This window comes from Hyposmocoma kahamanoa, unplaced genomic scaffold (genome assembly GCF_003589595.1).
Source record: "Hyposmocoma kahamanoa isolate Upper Pololo Valley unplaced genomic scaffold, ASM358959v1 99879, whole genome shotgun sequence".
Taxonomy (NCBI): Eukaryota; Metazoa; Arthropoda; class Insecta; order Lepidoptera; family Cosmopterigidae; genus Hyposmocoma; species Hyposmocoma kahamanoa.
Genome location: NW_020656077.1, coordinates 1,254,179 through 1,270,846, shown reverse-complemented (window position 1 = coordinate 1,270,846; position 16,668 = coordinate 1,254,179). Strand labels below are relative to the sequence as shown.

General features: G+C 36.9%; 2 protein-coding genes and 1 pseudogene across 2 annotated transcripts in view; 1 reads left to right on the top strand and 2 right to left on the bottom strand.

The window, feature by feature from the left end:
• The window catches only part of LOC113239399 (src substrate cortactin), a 16,123-nt gene extending 9,270 nt beyond the window's left edge, over positions 1-6,853 (top strand). Inside the window, exons 10-12 of the mRNA XM_026476392.1 lie at positions 643-894; positions 2,744-2,917; positions 6,428-6,853. Coding sequence (XP_026332177.1) covers positions 643-894; positions 2,744-2,917; positions 6,428-6,511 — 510 coding nt within the window. The 3' untranslated portion in view covers positions 6,512-6,853. The remainder of the gene's footprint in view (positions 1-642; positions 895-2,743; positions 2,918-6,427) is intronic.
• A 2,796-nt stretch (positions 6,854-9,649) lies between these two features.
• On the bottom strand, positions 9,650-11,015 carry LOC113239325 (tryptase delta-like). The gene has a single exon (XM_026476260.1). It carries the CDS (start codon positions 10,855-10,857, stop codon positions 9,949-9,951), a length of 909 nt encoding a protein of 302 aa, XP_026332045.1. The 5' UTR covers positions 10,858-11,015; the 3' UTR covers positions 9,650-9,948.
• A 3,706-nt stretch (positions 11,016-14,721) lies between these two features.
• On the bottom strand, positions 14,722-16,146 carry LOC113239539 (annotated as a pseudogene).
• Between the last annotated feature and the right edge of the window lie 522 nt (positions 16,147-16,668).

The following is a 16,668-nucleotide window of genomic DNA, read 5'->3' as shown; positions in this document are numbered from 1 at the left end:
TGCGGATGGTGAGTCCGCCGGGCGTCCCTCTTTACGCAAAAGCACCAGCCTACCTGTTTTCCAGCGTTTTGGAAACCGCCCTTGCTCTAGGCATGCGTCTAAAAGGCGCCTTAGTGTTACCGTTCACCTGCTGTAACACTGGTTTTCATTTACGTTTTGGTAACTTTCGAAATATTGGCACCTATAGTTTTTTTCTTTGAAACTTGTCAATTACGCTGATTTTGCTTAGCAATAAAACTGAAATTAAGTAAGAAATAAAAAAAGCACTTAGAGGTTGTCGCTGATTCCAGATAATACGTCAAAAGTTAATTTCGCTAAAAATGTCGGTTACGTTGTTTATGATTACGACGGTACTACTGGCGCCTTGCCTATTTCTTCCGCCAAGCATTACTGCGTTTCGGTTTTGAAGGGTAAGGGTGCTGGTGAAATTACGGGTACATGGGACTTGTCAATTTTTGTCTTAGGGTAACGGGCACAGTCGCAGTGCCTCTCAGATCTTTGCGATTTCAAGCCCTGGGTGGCACTGTAACTGCTATGGACAGGCGTGTCGCTTACAACCAGACGGACGGCTTGTCCGTCCCTTAACTTCCTGTATTAAAAATATATTGTTGATCAATTTTAGTACCAGGATTTGTTTTGCAGGAAAAAGCACGTTGGGGTCAAGAGAAAGCTGAGGAGCCGCAGCATGAAGAGTTTCAGCCGGTAAAAGAGCGCATTTCGGCGAACGTCGTTCAGTCAGCTCCCGCTACACCGCCTACGCCCGCTCCTGTACCTGTCCCTACGCCCGCTCCTGTGCAAGAAGCGCCTGGAAGCCAGCCCGAGGAACCTAAACAGAATCTACCTGATGTTACCCGGGTTGGAGAACCTGATCATCAGCAGAAGGATAAAGAAGAGGTACTTAGTAAACGCACACACTGAAATATACTGTCATTGTTGCAATATGTAGAATAAGGTTTTGATAAAAGAATAATTGCGTTTATTTATAACAAGGCAAGTAGTGTAACTTCCGCCTGTTTGGTGCGTCGATGCCTACACGTCCCTCGCGCGAACATTATTATTTTAGTTTTATGACTACTGGTTGCAAAATATCAATTGCAAAATTAAGGCTGGTAACTGTAAAGGTGCCTAACTGGGTGACGAAATACTTTCATACATTTCTCATAGATGGCGCTACGGCTAAAAAGTCGTTTAAAACCAGACAACAAGCATATAGAAAAATACATGAGATCCGCTGGTTCGTTCCGTGGCTTAGTTGGCATAGTGTCTAGCACGGTTTGCTTGAAGACGTCGGTTCGAATCCGGCCGGATCGAAGGAATTTTCTCTAAGTGTTCGATGTTTTTGTTAAAATTATAATGAACTAGTGGAGTCATTTCACAAAAAGTAATTGAAATCATGGTGGTGAAACATCCCCATATTCAGTAAAAAGCATTTAAATTAAGGTATTATTAAATGTGTTATATAGGCCGTGTTCCCAATGTCCAGATCCGAAGTCGAACTAAGGTAAAGGACATGGGGAACCGCATTACGAAGCTAAAGTGGTGCTGGGCAGGGCACCTGATACGGAGACAAGATGACAGATGGAGTAAGACGATAACTGAGTGGTGTCCAAGGACTGGATACAGGAACGTCGGGCGTCCAGCGACGAGATGGGCGGAGGACATCGCAGGAATTGGGGGGCGAACCTGGATGAGATTGGCCGGGATCGTGGGGAGTGGCACAGAAACTTGGAGACCTATACCCAGCATTGGGTGAAGTCAGGCTGTATATGATGATGATGATTATTATTAAATGTACATTGAAATAACCTTCGTCAAATGCCGTATCTTTTGACATTTTTATACCAGCGTTGTGGATTTGTATGTCGATTATGTAGTATGATCATAAGATTGACATGAAATGTGAGTTTGTGTATACATAATTACACATTTATGAATGAAAATTGGTAAATTTGACTTAGTGAAATATTTTAAATATTTTACACACCGCGCGAACGCTTGCAATTTTATTATGAATGGTGCATGCGACTCGAGCGCTCCGCGAGATTATGCGAATGTACGCGTCCGTACAAGGCGTGCGGCGAGCGTGCACACATGCAAGTTTTATGGAATTACGCTGTATCTTGTGTCTTGTTATACTATGGTTTAAAAATACAGATATATAGGGATACTTATTTATTGAATATCATGATGTTTTTCTTATGACATTCATATTTTTTGTGAAAATATTGTACTAGTTTGTTATTATTATTGGTTGTCTGTTGTCACACCGGGGCTACCGCTTTTAACTATAAGGTAATAACTAAGTGACGGCACGAAAATGTCGTGCGTCTGATGGTAAGCTACACGCCTGTCTATAACAGTTGCAGTGCCATTCAAACTTTAAATCATAAAGATCTGATGGACACTGTCAACCTGAGACATAAGTTGACAAGTCCCATGTGCTTGTAATTTCACCAGCACCTTACCTTTCAAAATCGGAACGCAGTAATGCTCACACTACTACTTGACGGCAGAAATAGATAAGGTGGCAGTACTTCTCTGGACGAACTATAACAAGGAGCTCTACTGCTACTAAGAAGCTACAAGATTACAATGTTTTACCAAAATTTATATTCGTGTAAGTGGGATTGATGATCTCTGATTTCGGAAAATTTATTTCTATCTTTAACTCATCAGTGGTACGTATCACTTTGCATTATTTTATTTCCGAAATAATATTTTATTGACTCGTGTTGATGAACAGATAACCCGGCAGCCCACGATAGTAGTGTCGCCAGTTGGCTGGGAAGTGGAGAACTCGGAGGCAGAAGCGGATGACGAGGACGGGTACACGGCGCGTGCACTCTACGACTACCAAGCCGCCGCTCCCGACGAGATCTCGTTCGACCCCGACGACATAATTACAAACATTGTCATGGTGAGATATACTTGTAATACCTTCTCATTTTTATTTAAGTAAATTGTTTGCGGACGGCGGCGCTTCGGATGCAGCAGTTTGACCTTGAGCGCGTTTTTATTCCATCTGTAAATAGTAGCGGATTTGTAGTGCAACTGTTGCACTTGACTTGCCGCCGACTGTCCGTTGCTGCGCGCAGCTCGCTTGCGCAAACATTTAGGTGTCGGCAGAATATCAGCGCTGCAAATATATAAAGTTGGCAGCATTGTGCTGAACCGAAACCTTTTCAGTACATTATTTGTTGTAATCTTTGTTTTTTTGTTAAAATGCTTTTTCTGTTTATCTATCTGTCATTAGCGTAAGGGGGAGAATAGAATATGTGTCGTTCATTGTAAAAGTGAATTATGTCCGTGTAATTAAATATTGAAATAATGAGCTTTTAGCAAATTAATGTCTAGTAATTTTAGTTCTCTGAGTAAACTAGTAGTGCCATCTATGGGATGTTAGTGCATCTATTGGAGTTGCTTCACTTTTCTAATGAAACACATTGACTTACAAATAAATGGACGACGGGTCTAATACAAAAAAACCACGAAAAAAATGTCCCAAGTAAACCTATTTAAACGTAGTGACATGTAAAGGAATATGAAAAAGCTAAAACGTTGAATATAAATTGTAATGTCATTGCAGTACTGCCTAATTTTGCTTGCAACAATTGAAAGGCGCAAAAAACACCATATTCAGCTTCTACTGGAAACTTACCAAAATGCACCATATGTAGCTTCTAGTGAAAACTGCTTGAACACAGGTATAATGGAGTAGCCTTTATTATTTATAAATAAATTTTTTTTTTTTATTTTATACAATGCCATTTATTACGAGCTAGGATGTCTGATTTTTTTTTTCTTGAGTTTCGAGAATTCTCGTACCCGATTTCTCGAGTTATTCGAGAATTTTTTTTAAAACCGTAAAAAATCAGCTCAATCAACTATAAAATTAAATGTGAACTTTTCGAAAGTTGGTTTTGGCCTGGGTGTTCTGAGTTATGCCCCAGAATAAATTCCATCGTTCTTGATCCCAGACTCGATTCCCAGTAGAACCAGTTTGGGAAATGAACTTTTGTAAATTGGTTCTGCTCTGGGATTCTGTTACTCTGATACTCATGGGGAGTATGTACAGAGAGTTCCCTAGTTTCAGACCAGGTGATTGTCTTACAATAGAATACCAAGACCAGAATTATTTCGAAAAGTTAATTTGTTAAATTGATCCTACCGGTATCGAACCAGGGAACTTCACATCCAGTGCCCACAGTGCAAACCGTTAGGCTTTTCTTACCATTTTCTTAACCCGTTCGTGCATAGTACTGAAATTATACTGCGCTCAAAAACGTCACCACTTTTCTATATGCCGCAGTGCTTACATTGATTCAATATAATTGTTACGGTTTATCACTGACGACGGTTGATTCCGTCAACAGGCATAGTCGTACTGCTCATAGTTCATGGAAATGTTTCTTGTGCATGAAAAAGTACGGCTATGACGGTAGTAGGTTATTTGCCGTTGTGAGATAATCACAAAATTAAAATGCGCGATATTGATTGCGCAAGAGAAACGCTTTCCAAAATAAAAAAAAATAAACACTTACGTACTAATTAATAATAAGAATTATAATAACGCACACACTCAACATTGCCCCGCATTAGGGAAACCCTGTGTCGCGGGTGCCATGGACACACATATAGACAACCACAAATTACACCCAAACTCACGAGAGAAATGAATGTAGGTCATACACATATTTCTCCCGAAAAACCTAAAAAAATACTTTCGGGATTATGGAAATTCATGCAAACGTTATTTCGAGCAAATCTATTTTCGGTCTTCTGATTCGTAACCTCGAGCCGTAGAAAGAGTACAACAATATTTGAAAGTATTACTAACATGTATTAAAAAATATTTTAATAATAACATTAGCATCAAAGCGACTCTATGAAATTTTTGTTCTAATTATTTCAAACGCTTGTGTTTCAAACAATTGAAATTGACGTGATGGGTCTCGGTCAGTCTTTTACGCAAGCAATGAATCGGAAAGAGACATTTAGCTATTTGATTATTTTGATTGCTTTTGTAAATAATATTTACAATTAATTTAAAAATAAATTAAAAACTAGTGCATAAAATAACACTTTTAAATGATAACTATGATAACACAATGTAGTACTTACTGAAAATATGATATACCATCCTGTTTTTTCACTTTAGTTGAGTAATTTTTACAAGGTTTTACTACACAATACGGCATCATTGACAAGTGCACTGTCAGTCGAACAAACGAAGACTAAAGCGTGATTGTCGCTCTGTATACGATTTTAACGCCCTGTAAGTTCGGACACTTTTTAGCGCGGATCCGACGTCCATTTATTTGTAAGTCAATGATGAAACATGACTAATTGTGATACTTTTAAGCAAAAAATATGTGTTTTAATATATGGACTGACACCACCTTTATAATAATCGACACATATTATGTAACTTTGATATTATCGTCGTTTAAAGGTAAAACTCACTAAAAACCCAAATCGGCTAATAAAGATTTCACATTTCTACATTTAGTTGTCACGATGTCTAATTTAAATTACAATTGGAAATAAACATAACATAACGTCCTCCACCATCAGACCTGATTTGAACATGAATTGCAGATGGACACTGGGTTACAAATACAATACAACATAATCAAACATTTCGGTAAACAATTCCGGTCCGCAAGAGGCGTGCCCTTGCATCATTTAAGACCCGTTTGATTATAAATGCAAAAGTATCCTCGCGGCTGTTTATTTCTTAGCTTTCTTAGAACCTGCGGTGTCGTCTCTTGAGCGCTTGTGGGAGGGTTGGAGTTCTTATTGACGTCCTTGTGGTTGTCGTTGGTCTTTGAAGGCTTGTCGCTACCGCGGTGAGATTTGCGATGTTTGTCGATGTTGTTGACGGGCTGCTGCGACTATTCTTAGGACCCATATGGCTGGAGTTCTTACGGTTAGAGCTGGAGCTTTTATGTTTATCGTTTTCCCTTCTTGCTTCGGCTTTGTTGGCGATCAGGTTTTAGTGTTTTAACTGTAAAGGGATAATGTTTTGTGTCCGTTATTGTAACTTTTTCGAAATGAAATTTTATAATGTGAGATGTTCAGCAAAGTGGAATTTATTGAGTTTTACCTTTTAACCAACGATATGTTAACAAATAATGCTCCGCCAAGGGTACCTCTAGTACTAAGCTATTTCGATTACTTAGCGCTTAGGAAACTTCGAATGCAAAATGGTGAGCGTTTTTCTTTTTTAATTATACCAAGTGTGTTCACCGGCGCCCTTTACCTTTCAAAACCGGAACGCAGTAATGCTCTCACTACGGCTTGGCGGCAGAAATGGGCGCGACGGCTGTACGTTCGTCCAGAGGCGAATCGCAAAAGTAGCGCACGCTTGCCACTTCCAGATATTGTATGAAAACTAATAATTGACAATAATATTTTCTTGTTCCAGATTGACGAAGGGTGGTGGCAGGGCCTATGTAAAGGTGCATACGGATTGTTCCCAGCCAACTACGTACAGTTACAAGATAAGTAAGCAATTTGACAATTGTCGACTATAACCTGCATTCCTGTTATTAGAAGCATAAGGAATATATTAGAACACCACGCCATTAACGAGAAAGAGTCAAAAGTTTGTTAAATATTTTGCATTGTATAAAACACCTATAATAAGACTGTATATTGTAAAGCTTTTTTCGTTCGCATGTCTACGTAATATTTTTTTTTAATACTCTTTCTTTTCAAACGGGACATTTTTTACGCCATACCTAACGTTGCGATACAGTATAATAATGTAACTCTCGGAAGATTGACGTGTACAGTAACACTGAATCTAAATTTGTAAAAAACTGGTTACTATTTGGAGACAGTCACTGCCTAATGCTCTGTGGTCCAAATTCCGCAGCCTACTTTTGGCCGGTGATCTACTCAACTCTTACATGTGCAGTTCTAAGCATTGTCAGTGTAAGTTGAACAAAATAAATAAAGATCAGTTGGTGTTTCAAAAAAATAGTAAATGTCTCCATCATCAGTAAACAAGTGATGTATTTGATTGTCTATAAATTCTGTAAACAGTTTTATAAAATTTTCGCAAAAAAAAATAATTTTATGTTGCAAACGAACTTCAACGAATAATATATACTCCTATCATCACGTTTTAATTTCGACGAACATTATTTTTATTCATATATGTATATAACACATGTGAAAATGTGAAAAAAATAATATGCTGCGAATATATACATTAGCATAACTACTGTTTTATGAAACAACATTTGTGTAAATTTGGTCGCACTATGACAATTTACTAAAAAAATATAATATAAATCTGGTTATTTAGGCATTGTCAGTAAGATCAACATTGGTCTGTGATAGTTTCACTTGTGTCTACTAAATGCAAGCTGACTCTACTTACGATTGGTTTTTTATTTAAAAAGCTTCATAGGACCATATATATTGAGACCAATACAAGTCATTGAATATATAAATACAACCGTCGCATTATTTACGTATTTTTAAGTAACAGAACAACGGTAACCTTGGTTTAATTAAGGAATTAATGTTACAGATTTAGGAATGGAGTCTTATCAAATTTAAATGCCTAACGCTAAGATCAAATTATTATTTTTTATTATAATGTATAAGAAATTAAGTATAGCATTTGACTTTAAGTGTAGTGGTAATTAAGTAATTAATTATGTTATATATTTAAGTAAATTTTGATCTATTGAGTTCAATCGCTATTTTTTGAAGTCTTCTTAGTTACGGTGGAGTTCAACGAGTGGTTAATCACAGCTTGGGTTAGGTTAAAATTTAAGTTCAACGAATTAATCAATTGAAAAATTTGACACATTCTTCTTATTGAGTTATAGTAAAAATTAACCTCACGGAACTAGAGTACCTTATTACTGTCAAGTGATTGTTCAAAACGTACAATTGCGATACTGACGTATCTATTTGTAGTAACTATTGCAAAAGAAAAGCCTAACATTTTTTGTTATAATTTCGGTTTCAGCAAATAAAAAACATAGAAAAAACAACCGAATTATAAATTGTTACTGTTTTAACCCTTAATTAGTCGAGCCAAAAAAGTTACGCAATAGGTCGTGTGGGGTGTGCAACAACCCAAATTATAATCGTGAAATATAGTACTAAATACATGCAAAATCAGACTTTTATTAACGAAAATATTTGAACACACTTATTTTCTAACTTATATCTTTTTGAATTATAAAACATATTAGTAATAAAAAAACGATAACGTGTGTAAAAGCTAATTTTATTCAATACAATTTTTGCAGACTAGAATCATTGATCATTACGTCGTTTTTTGGGCCTTGATCTAGGACTTAATACGGCATCGTTTATATGAAGGCGATCGGCTTGCTCCAAATTCTGATTCAGGATCCGCACTTTCAAACCACTTGTCGTTTTTGTAGCGGTAGAGGTGGTGTGCGAATCCCGTCGCTTTTGTTTCCATTTTGCTCTGATGCACTGTTATGGTAATTTACGATGATTTTATGATGTTGTTCACCTTCAGAATCAAAGAAATCGAAGAAGCTATTTCTTCGTCTTCCAACTGCTGTGCAATCTCTCGATTAGTTGATGCACATGACATTTTACAGCTACCTTAAAACAAAAAAATAACTCATTACAACAAAACCTTTAAAATGCCAATATATTTGTTTTGTACCATTTTTATACATATCACTGCAACATAGTTTGTCCAATTGCATTATTTAAATGCGTAATAATAAAAACAATTAATTTTACTTACCTTACGGAACTTCGTCTACATCCAATTTTAAAAACTTATGAGCCGAGGAACCTGCTATGGGGTGACAAACCCCACACGCGACCAATTAAGGGTTAAGGAATTCATTTTTAGAGCGCTTTCAAATTAGACGCTTGTAGAAGCGCTGCAGTAGAATAGAGTAGTAATTTTTAGCTCACTATTGTGACTGCGATGGTGGCGCGTGTCACGAGGGTGGCGCTGCATGTGCGCTTCTAAATACTGAATGAAAATTTATAGTAGTGGCTACAGCGCCACTGTGGCGCCACTGCAGCGCTTCAATAAGCGTTTTAGATTAGAGGCGCCCTTACACTTGTTAAACAAAAAAACTTCTACCGATGTACTAATAGACTAATAATTGTTGTGATAAGTGTTTACTTATTCTACAGAAGTAATCAATTTTAATCATGTTAATTATATATATTATTCTTTTAGCTTATCAAATTAATAGATAAGTTTTATTCTATTTTTTAAGCGAAGTATTCTAGACTTAAGAATATGATTATATTAATACATAGTTATTATAAAATATGAACAAATACCAAATGTGACAAAGAAATTAACAGAATTTAATTGATAAAATTTGACCCAGAACAGTAGTTTGCTCAGTTGACTTAATATGAGTGAGATACATTAGTATGTATATTTTACAATCACAATAGGGCTTCCAACTAAATACAGAAAGATCTACAACGTCTCTGGCACAAGCTGCGTTACAACTTTAGTTTTGCACTTCTTATCTCATCTATGGCATACATATATGCTGTAATCGTGGTGAAAAGTAGTAAAATTAAAGAAGTTTAACAATGGTTTGTATCAAGTTCCTACAACATTCCTCGAATGACCATTAAGTAACTAGTAACTATAATGAAATATAACTCCGACTGCTAGCTGTCGAGATTGTAGGAAAACTAATTCTTTATGCTTCTTCCGCATAAGTCTATGCGTACTACAGTCGTTTCAACTTCTTATTTATCTCACTCAGCAATCTGTTTCATAAACTACCTGTATTATTTTTACTTCATAGACTGGATGTAAAGATGTTGACAAATAAACTTGCATGATGACTACGATAATATAATGGTATGTAATGCCGGTGTTTTATAAAATGCAGATTATTGTTTGTTATTATTAAATTATTTTATATTCATACTCGTTGTTTTATTTAATATTAGAACTGTTTAATTTGTTAAAAACATTGTAATGATCAACATGATATAGCGTTTTCGTGTTTTAGAAGCCATGTTTTTGCTGATCCAATCGTGAAACGAAGATACTCGTGTGTATAATGTTGTCTTGTCGAAGTTTTTACCACATACTATTCCTTCCACTATGGGATGATTGTCGTTGCTGGAGACAGCAGTGCACACCATAGGACTGCCCGAATCACCCTGACTCACATCACTTATGGTAGAATCGGAACATATGAACTTGTCCATATTCATTTCCCAGAATGTGGTACATTGCCAGCTAGGCATAGTCTTGACGCGCGCGATTAGCAACTCTTCCGACACCTGGTCGCCTACTTCGTACCCCACCCTTCCGTAGCCGGCCGTCCAGCATTCGCGGTAATGATCCTTTGATCGCGCCGCAAGCGCTACACTATGCACTGTGGTAGAAAATTTCCAGGGGTCTCTAAGGAACAGTATTGCTATGTCGTTGTTTGGAAAATGAAAATATTCGTGAATAATCACCTTGGATATACTCCTCCATTGGTCGTGGGTATTGAATAGTTTTTCACGTCGCAAATGATTTTTTAATGCGCCCGCTACGACACGCAATGTTTGTGGACGCTTAGCGTATATAAAGTCATTCTCTTCGAAGCAATGGGCTGCAGTGAGTACCAGATTCTCTCCAAATATTGCTCCACCACAAATATTGCTCCAATACTTTTCCACTTGGCCAATTTCTATTTGAGGTTCTTTTATAGACACGACGTAAGGTGTTTCTCCAGACTCTGCGGTTACACCATTCACTACTGTAGGCTTAACGCGGTAGCGACTTGAATATTTCAATGTAGTTAATACGTGTTCGGATTCTGCAGGTGTTATTATTATCATAACAAACGCTAAGTAGCTTTCAATAGACATTCAAACTGAAAGTCTTTATACACCTGTAGTGCAGACCTTGCAATGAATGTAGGACTATAATTTTAACTGTGGTGGACTAATGTCACGTGGCGTGGTAGCCCTTTTTGTGAGATTCTGACATATTCGTGTAAAGAAATAATCTCAAACAAGGAACGAATGGCCCGTTGTTAAAAAAATCGCCTCCTTTGGTCGAAATATAACCATAATTACTATTTTAATTGTGTTTGGAGCTATGACATATTATGTCAAAATGTAGAGCATATACATTTTTTCCATCCTCTAAGATATACATAGAATAATACAACTCACAAGAGAGCAAATATTACATACCAAAGAGTATTATACTATAGATATTCAAAAAGGTATTAGTTGTCTTATCAGCGTGAAAAATTCAAAACTAAAAAACACTGGAATATTATGAGAATATTTGTAGACAGTGGGAAAAAGGTGGGAAAAGAAGCTTAGAGGATGGAAAAAAATATCTAAGGAAAAGAAGACATTTAAATCATCTTTTTGGTGAAATTTAAATTTTCATATGCAGGGCGTTTCATGGCTATGGGACACGGAGGTAAAGTATTTTAAATATAATAGATAGGATATTTTACTTTTAGTAGCAGTTATTTTATATTTCACAGTATAAGTAATACTACATCCAAAAATTTCTAAAAGTTGCTGATAGACTCATCTGGGAATCGAAATCACAAAATCTAAAAAAAACCCTGTATTTTTATAATGCCGGTCGAAGGGTCAGGGTTAAAAGAATTACATTGTCAAATTGCTTCTTGTATAATTTTTATTTTCTCTTATTAGGGATACGTGAAAACATCCCCAGAAAAAGAAAGCTAATGGTATCAGATCTGGAAATTTCGCCGGACATCTAGCCGGTCCACGTGCACTTTGCAGTTTATTATACTGCAAGGAAGTAAGTATTTCGTGGGTATGAAATGATAATGCCGATATTTTTAGAAGTTTCTATTCTTTTCTTTGTGCTTTGTACCTATCTAATATATTATATTAAGTACGAAACAGTGAAACACACTATAATTAATTTTCCTAAACTTAAATGTAATATTTCATGGTGACCTTTCGACATGTCTGTCGTTTGACATTATAAAAATACAGTTGTTTTCATTATTTCATATTTTATCTATGGCATATAATAAGCCAGAGTTTGTACCGGGGAGTACTGCCACCTTACCTATTTCTGCCGCCAAGCAGTAATGTTTGCATTACTGCGTTCCGGTTTTTAAGGGTAAGGGTACTGGTGAAATTACAAGCACATGGGACTTGTCAACTTATGCCACTGGGTGACCGGTGGACTTGTCAACTTATGCCTCATGGCACTGCCCCTCAGATTTTTGCGATTTAAAGCTCTGAGTGGCACTGCAATTGTAATGGAACGGCGTGTAGCTTACCATCAGGCGCACTATTTATTCGTCGCGTCGCTTGGTATTATAAAAAAAAACGCAATGACAGATTTCGACCATTTTCGACCGACCAGCGCGAGGCGATAACAAGCGCGAGACCGGTTACTAACGCTCAAGAAGCACGGTCGTTTTTGATTTTTCCTCATACATTTTCTCAGTAAATGTATACCACATCGCATATCGTCTGTGCGGATCTGAGGCATAGTGGTTCCCAGAAGTGGTGATTAATCGACAAAGAAAATATAGTGTTTGAGGATGCAAAAGGCCTTATTAGTAGATCAAAGCCTCTTGTCGCTTTTGACGAGGAACATCCGTTGATCTTAGCCTGCAATGCTTTGGAAATGAGCGTGGGTGTTATGCCATATTATAAGGCGGTTGACAAAATTAAAACCATCGTTTTTGCTACAAGGAAAATAAGATTAGTGAATACTAAATGTTCAGTTATAAATCAAGAAGCTCTTTATTTTTCGGAATCGAAAAGTTGACCAACATTTACATGGTATAAAATTGACACTTGTTTCTGATTACAAGCCATTGATTGCCCTTGATTCACATTTTAGGACCGCAGTGAAATTTGCTGAAGCTTGTTATTAACTGTTAATAACCGCCTAGAGTCGCCTAGCTTTAAGCTTTAATCATTGATGGATAGACTAAGGATGCCGCATATGTGGGTTATGGCGATATCTGCAGATAGGGATGCGAATGTTTTCACCTTCAAATCTGCAGATGCGTGGTTGCTGCAGTGTGGGCGGGATAAACTAATAACGTAGGTTTCATAATTTTTGTTTATCCCCGCCTGGTCTCCTAATTAAATCTAAGTTATATTTATATTATAATATATTTTATTATTTGTTTAAATCGGGTGTCAACTGCATATTTTCTGTAGTTAAGTGAACAACTTCCTAAGTACCTTTGTCAATGACCATAATGAATTCTAATATTAATAATTCACTTAAGTAAGTAGGTACTGAACAAAACACATCGCATGCATAGTACATTCTCATTGCTCAAACAAAGCTCTTTATGTTAAAGAGCTTGTTTATTTCTTTTGAGTTATTATTTATACCCACTAGTTCTATGCATGGAACTTTTGGGTTTCAATAGTTCCATGTTGAACTGAGTACATGGAATTGCTGAGAATAAAACATTTTTTTTGCAGTCGGATTTTTGTTTTTTAAAATAATTCAGTTAATTTCAAACTTTTTAGTTTATTATGGAACAAGTTTTCCAGTGAAGTAGTGGCAAGTAAGTAAGCTGTATGGTGAACTAACTTGAAATTGAAACTAAAGATAGCAAGATTAAGGCGCAGCATTTGCCGTGCAATGCCCACTACTAGATATCGCTTCAAATTGTTTGCAACCCTGGCGTAAAGACCCATGCAAGTTGTGTTGGTCATTTCCCAATGGTTTAAAATGATTTTGTGGCTTATCTCTAACCTCAAGTTTATTATGTAAAGTCACGATAGCCACCTTTGCACTTGATCCCAGCTCTACATTTCTTACATTTGAATTAAGGCGCACGTTCGAATACGAGTGACTATGAAGCACTGGCCAGTCTAACGCCTTTTAATTTTGTCAATATCCACCGAGAACCTTCGATTAGTAGTTATATTTTCCAATGTCTCTGTACTTATTCCTGCACTCGCTGCATCAATTAATTGGAAGCTGCTCTATTGCCTTTTCAATTTGTTGAGCAAAGAGGATGGCCTGCCCTTTAAAATCTTGTTGTCCATAACGACCGCTCAAACGCCTTTATAAAATGTTTTACGCGGGAAAAGAGGAGCAGCTCTTTCTTAGAGAGACAATCTAACTTCGGTGGAACAGGTGCAACAGTCATGTTATTCCAAAAATAATTATATGGGCACTGATTGTTTAACAATTCAATTAATACGATCAATACAATTGATTAAAAACAAAACAATACGACCACAGACGTTCAGTGGTATGGCCGTCATAGTAGCAAGTAGGATACTACGCGACTGTTTATTATACGAAAGCTTATTACGAAGTTTAAAATGTTGAAAAACGTTGGGACTTCCTAGTAGTAGGTGTCATCCACCTGTGACAGGAAATCCCGCTCTTCCTTTATCTTATAATTGTATGAAACAAACTATTAATTTCTAAGTTACAAAACTAATTGCATGACTCGAAGATACTTGGTAGAAGCAACCTCTGTATTTCCATACGATTACACCGTAGAAAGAGCGTTGGGCCGAGGACACTTCCTTGGGGCACCCCGTAAGTAATATCTGCCTCATTACACATGTATTTTCCAAGTCTCACTAGTTGAGTTCGACCATGTAAGTAGTCACTTAGCAATTTTAGGGGCTGTCCTCTTATTCCTATCCGTTCTAATTTCCGGATAATTTCTAATGATCCGTTTAATTACATACATAAAAAATTACGTCGTCGAATGTGGCATCGTTACTTGTAAACGACTAGAGCCGGATACGGGACTGTAACCTGATCGGCGTTGCCTGTACCAAGTCTATTCCCTTATGGAGCGCATCGAATTCAATAGTAGCTTCTGTGCTGGATGATAGTGTGCGCTTGGCGCGTTCGGCAGCCGTGGGAAGTCGTCCTAGAGGTCGCGAGTTGCCGCGCATATCTTTTTTGTATTTGCGTTTGAACTCTTCTGCCAGTTGTTTCACCAATCTGTTTTCGAGATCCTCGCCGCCCAGATGTGTGTCGCCTGCAGCAGCTTTAACTTCGAACAGAGAACCCTCGTCGATAGTAAGAATAGGCACGTCGAAGGTACCACCGTCTAGATCGAAGATAAGAACATTTCGCTCGCCTTTCAAATTCTTGTCGAGACCATATGTTGTCGTACGTCGTTAAAGTAAGCCGGAACTGTGATGCCGGCATCACGTACTGTGGAGCCAAGATACGCTTCTGCATTCTCCTTCATTTTGGTCAGCACCGTACTGCTAATCTCTTCAGGGGAGAACCTTTTTGTCTCCTCTTTGAATTCTTCTTCGGTTTGACACAGACTTTAAACGGCCAGTGCTTCATATCGGCGTGTATCTTCGGGTCGTCGAATTTGCGTCTGATGAGCCTTTTCGGGTCGAATACAGTGTTGTAAAGGTTCAACGCGGACCATAGACTCGCTTGCTTGCTAGTGTTTTTTATTTACTACTACATTTTGTTATTTAATATATGTAACATGTTGAATTAGATAAGAATTATTACTATGTCATCCAAAATATAATCCAAAAATATATTTTTTAAATAAATTTGTAAATTATTATTACGCTAATTATTTAGAAAAACTAAGGGCGCATTTATTCAACACGAATTTCACCGCGCTCACCCTGCGCGGCCGCCGCGCGGCCGAAGAGCGGAGTCCGCGTTGTGCAACTGGGCGCTCAGTTGACCAATGTTCAATTTAATTATATGTAGAATGCTTTGACATGAAGTAGTTATTGTTTTAATCTGTAATTTATTATTATACTATCACTACTTGATCATATTTAATATTACTCTTTGACGATTGTAATAATTTCTCAGTAATTGTAAACGTAATTCAAATTATATTTAATGTTACAATTGTCAATGCTACGCCCTTACAGGATTCGTGTTGATCTGTATCAATAATTTAAGACCTATAAATGTAGCAACGTGATTGCAATAAATGTTTCGATTTTGGCTTTGAGATATCTTTTTATTAAGGAAAGTAATAGTATTAAATTTCGAAAGACAAAAGTGGTTATTGTTTGTTATGCTTAGGAGATAGACCAATGCTTTCTTGGACTTTTTTGTAGATTTTTTTAAGACCTATAATTCCGTAATTCTTTTAATTTGATTTATCTCTTTTGGTTTAGCCAGCGTAAGATAAGGACACCAAAAAATAAAAATACCCTCATATCTAATACCTCCACCACATCATTTCGATAATTTTTTATAGCCATAGCGACAACTCAATTGGCAAAATCCATTGAGCCGTTTAGGCTGTACAGCATGACGTAGAAATGGACATACATACATTTACACTCGAAAAACATAACCCTCCTTAATAATAATAAAATATGAGTGGGATTTGAGAGGATTTTTACTCACTTTTTTTTTACAGTAATTCATGTGGTTGATTTATATGAGACTTTGAATTCTGACTACTTTTAATCAAATTACTGTATCTGTTTTTATATAGAAGTACCCTACTGTAGATAGGTACACTTGCTGCATCTACTTTCTTTACATTGGTGAACCAATGCAATGTAAAGACAGAGCATACCGTAATTCTACAAAATGTAACGTAATTACGATATTGGTCGATCTAAAAAAATAAACAAAAGTTATAATAATTTGAGATCTATCTTTGCCTATTACAGGACAGAACAGACTTGACATCAAAGAAAGTATGGTTTAATTCCATGATTTATAGGTAT